The following is a 3821-nucleotide window of genomic DNA, read 5'->3' as shown; positions in this document are numbered from 1 at the left end:
CCGCCCCCCCCCCCCCCCCCGCCGCAGCCACACGTGGCAGGGAGGGGGTGACACGTCCTCACCGTGTGACCCCCGTGGGGGACCAGCTTCCTCATGGCCTCCGAGCCCACATCGTCCCCCACCTCTGCCACCCCCCGGGGGCTCCGGGGGCCACCCCCAGCTGCCGCCTCCGGCGGGTCCGGGTGTCCCAGGTGAAGGGGTGGCTCCACCTCGTCCCTCCCCTCGGCGCCTTCCTTGTGCCCGTCACTGGGGATTAGCGCAGGGACAGCCCCGGGCTTGGGGACAGGCACAGGGGACAGGGCCATCCGCCACCTCGCCTGGATGTAGGAGGCCTGGCCGAGCGGCGAGGACCGAGGGTGACACCCCCCATCCCTGCGCTGGGCGAGGACGGGGACCCCCCCGCGCCCCCCCAGCCCTTGGGGGCACCATGAAGGACCGGCTGGAGCAGCTCAAGGCGGTGAGGGACCCCCGGCGTGGCGAGGGGAGGACAGGGGACAGACACCCGTAGGGGGCCCCTCAGGAAAAGGGTGACACCGCGATGGGGGTCCTCGAGATCCCACCCCATGGTGGGTGAGGGCGTCACGGGGAGAGGGGACCCCAAAAACCAAGTCTGTGGCGGACGGGGACGTCATGGGGTGGATGTCACCGAGCCGCCCCACGGTGCGCGGGGGTGCCACGGGGATGGGGGGGCCCTCAGGCCCCATCCCATGGTGGGTTGGGGTCTCGGGGACACCCCAGTCCATGGTGGGCGGGGACACCGGGCGTGGGTGGCACCGAGACCCCACCCCGCGGTGCGTGGGGGTGTCTCGGGGGTCCCCCCATGGCAGCGGGGCGCCCCCGAGCCTCCCTCCAATGGGGGCGGCAGGTGGGAGGGACTGGGGGGGGTCATCCCCGTGCGGTTTGGGGGTACGGTGGGGGTTTTGGGGTGACGTGATGCCCCCAGCCAAATCCCGACCCCCCCACGCCGTGGGGTGCAATGGGGGGACACCAGGGGGTATGGGGGGGTGTCCGTCCTGCGGGGGGACGGCAGTGAGTTTGGGGTGCCCGCACCCCATCCTGCACCCCACACTTCCCCACGTTCCCGCCACCAGCGCTGCTTCCTTCTCCCTTTTTCCCGCTCCGCCGTGGGGCCCCACTTCCCCCCTGTCCCCCTCTGCTCCCCAGCATCGGCTCCCCATGGATTTGGGGCGTCCCAGCAGGCCCCCAACTCGCGGCCGGGCCCCCAGCCGTGGCAGGGAGGCTTGGCAGGGATTTACCGGGATTAGGGAGCCATCAGATAAAGCCCTCATGGGGGAGTGAAGGGCTTAATTTTATTTTTACTCCAGCAGCAGGAGGAGGGGGGTGGGGAGTCCCAACCTGGGGTCTGTCCCCCTCCCCAGGACACCCCAACCACACCCCCGGGGTGCTGGTGCGGCTGAGGGGGCGAGGGGAGGCAGAGGGGCCGGGACTGGGGTTTGGGGAGGGCTGGATTTGGGAGCGTGTGGGTGCGGGCCTGAGCACGACACTAGGGTGTGGGGCACCAGCCACCTTTGTGCCGCCCAGGGCTGCCCCAGACCTGCCGTGGGGCCACGGTTGAGGACATAAACCCTGTCCCATCCCCGTCCCATCGCTGTCCCTGTCCGCTCCCTCTGGCCAAGCCCAGCAATCCCTTAATTCCCGGCCTTGCTTGGCCAGATGTGAGCTGGGCTCGGCCCCCCCGGCTCTTCCCCGCTGCAGATGTCCCCTCCTGCGCCACCACATCCCCATGGCTACTCCCCCCGTGTTCCTGTCACCGCCGGGGGGGCCCCCGGGGGGCGCTGGCAGGGCACAGGGTCCCCCCCAAGCGCTGTGTCCCAACAGAAGCAGGATGCGGACGATGAGGAGGAGCTGGAGATCGCCGTGGACAACACGGCGTTCATGGATGAGTTCTTCTCGGAGGTGAGGGAGGGCTGGGAGCAGGGCTGGGGGGGGCAGGGCTGCCTCCTAACCCCCCTCCCAAAATCCTCCCAGATCGAGGAGACCCGGCAGAACATCGACAAGATCTCGGAGAACGTGGAGGAAGCCAAGAAGCTCTACAGCATCATCCTCTCAGCCCCCATCCCAGAGCAGAGTGAGTGTCCCCACACCATCCCCTGCTCACGGGGACCCTCCCTGGGGACATTCCCATGGTGGCTCACACCCGTGACCCCACAGAGACCAAAGATGACCTGGAGCAGCTGACGGCAGAGATCAAGAAAATGGCCAACAGCGTCCGTAACAAGCTGAAGAGTGAGTGGCCCTGTCCCTGCTGCCATGTCACGGGTGTCCCTGTCCCCCTGGGATGCTGGGATCACGGGGGCTGGCAGTGGGGAAGGTTCCTGAGGGGTTGGGGTCTGGCTCTCTCCAGGTATGGAGAGGAACATTGAGCAGGACGAGGCACGATCCTCCGCCGACCTCCGGATACGCAAGTCCCAGGTGAGCTCCCTTGCACATCTGGTATCCCCAGGTCCCACCCTGTCCCCCACGGTGACAAGGTGTCCCCAAGTCTCCCAACTCTATCCCCAGCAGCACCTTGTGATCCCAGGCTTCGAGTCCCTCTGCCCCGTCCCCAACACTCTGTGCTGTCCCCCCGTGCTGGGACGTGCCACATCCTGGGTCCCCTGGCTCTCACGCCACTGTCCCCTCTCCCAGCGCTTTGTCCTGTCCATCCTGGGATCAGGAACACGCCGTGCCCCGAGTGTCACTGGGCTGACTTCCCGTCCCCATCCCCAGCACCTCCTCTTGTCCCCTGGGCAGTGTCACACCTGTGTCCTCGCTCCTGTCCCCTGTGACAATGGGGACATGCCGTGCCTGGGGTGTTCCGTGTCCCCGTCCCCAGCACCGGGTCCAGTCCCCCTGGGGTGTCCCCATCCCCAAGTCCCTGTCCTCACGTCCCTGTCCGTGTCCCCAGCACTCGGTGCTGTCCCGCAAGTTCGTGGACGTCATGACCAAGTACAACGAGGCGCAGGTGGATTTCCGGGAGCGCAGCAAGGGCCGCATCCAGCGCCAGCTGGAAATCAGTGCGTGACCACGCCCCGCGGGAGGGGTGGGCGGGGCCTGGCAGCAAACCCCGCCCCTTCCATGACGTGGGTGGGGTCAATCCACCTAGACCCCACCCCTTGACCAAATTTGGTTCAGTGGGTGGGGCCAGACTCACAGAGCCCACCCCTTAACCCGAACTGGGCGGGGCCTGTTCCCACCCCTTCCCACGTGCCCGCAGCCGGCAAGAACACGACGGACGAGGAGCTGGAGGAGATGCTGGAGAGCGGGAATCCCTCCATCTTCACCTCGGGGGTGAGCCCTGACACGGGAGGGCGGGGCACACCAGGGGACACGGGGCGGGGGGTGTCACAGGGCCAGGCCTCCCCACTGACGTTGCCCTGTCCCTGCAGATCATGGACTCGCAGATCTCGAAGCAGGCGCTGAGCGAGATCGAGGGGCGGCACAAGGACATCGTGCGCCTGGAGAGCAGCATCAAGGAGCTCCACGACATGTTTGTGGACATCGCCATGCTGGTGGAGAACCAGGTACGGGGGGACACGCAGGGACCTGGCTGTGGGGACACGGGGACAAGCAGGGACCTGGCTATGGGGTCACAGGGACCTGCATGGGACCACGGAGTGGCCCAGGGACCTGCCCAGGGGGATCCAGGCGTGCAGCGATGTGGGGTGGGGTGGTGACCACTGCACGGAGACAATCCGGTGCCGGGGCCGGGCACGCCGGGTGGGTGGGTGCCAGCACCCCGGGGTGCTCTCAGTGTCCCCGCCCCCCGTCTCTGTGTCTCCCGGGTGCTCCGTAGGGAGCCCTGATCGACCGCATTGAGA

At 67.9% G+C, this 3821-nt stretch overlaps 3 protein-coding genes across 4 annotated transcripts in view; 1 reads left to right on the top strand and 2 right to left on the bottom strand.

Annotated features, from left to right (window-relative positions):
• Window positions 1-320, bottom strand: part of PATL1 (PAT1 homolog 1, processing body mRNA decay factor) — a 7861-nt gene extending 7541 nt beyond the window's left edge. For both annotated transcript variants that reach the window (XM_017728653.1, XM_008629423.2), the window contains exon 1: window positions 63-320. In XM_017728653.1, coding sequence (XP_017584142.1) covers window positions 63-305 — 243 coding nt within the window. In that variant the 5' untranslated portion in view covers window positions 306-320. The remainder of the gene's footprint in view (window positions 1-62) is intronic.
• The window catches only part of LOC103611856 (coronin-1B), a 28696-nt gene extending 24990 nt beyond the window's left edge, over window positions 1-3706 (bottom strand). The window contains exons 1-2 of the mRNA XM_017728623.1: window positions 3696-3706; window positions 659-670 (exon numbers count right to left, since the gene is read on the bottom strand). The gene's annotated coding sequence lies outside the window, so the exon portion shown is untranslated. The remainder of the gene's footprint in view (window positions 1-658; window positions 671-3695) is intronic.
• STX3 (syntaxin 3) overlaps window positions 284-3821 on the top strand; it is a 5962-nt gene continuing 2424 nt past the window's right edge. Inside the window, 10 exon segments of the mRNA XM_008629396.2 lie at window positions 284-457; window positions 1840-1917; window positions 1990-2089; window positions 2173-2247; window positions 2366-2433; window positions 2909-3017; window positions 3218-3291; window positions 3390-3524; window positions 3797-3818; window position 3821. The exon segment at window position 3821 is cut by the window's right edge and continues 85 nt beyond it. Of these exon segments, the coding sequence (XP_008627618.1) occupies window positions 428-457; window positions 1840-1917; window positions 1990-2089; window positions 2173-2247; window positions 2366-2433; window positions 2909-3017; window positions 3218-3291; window positions 3390-3524; window positions 3797-3818; window position 3821 (692 nt within the window). The 5' untranslated portion in view covers window positions 284-427.

This window comes from Corvus brachyrhynchos, unplaced genomic scaffold (assembly GCF_000691975.1).
Source record: "Corvus brachyrhynchos isolate BGI_N302 unplaced genomic scaffold, ASM69197v1 scaffold1103, whole genome shotgun sequence".
In the NCBI taxonomy this organism is placed as follows: Eukaryota; Metazoa; Chordata; class Aves; order Passeriformes; family Corvidae; genus Corvus; species Corvus brachyrhynchos.
Note: the sequence above shows the minus strand (reverse complement) of the source record. Positions and strands in the feature narration are given on the sequence as shown.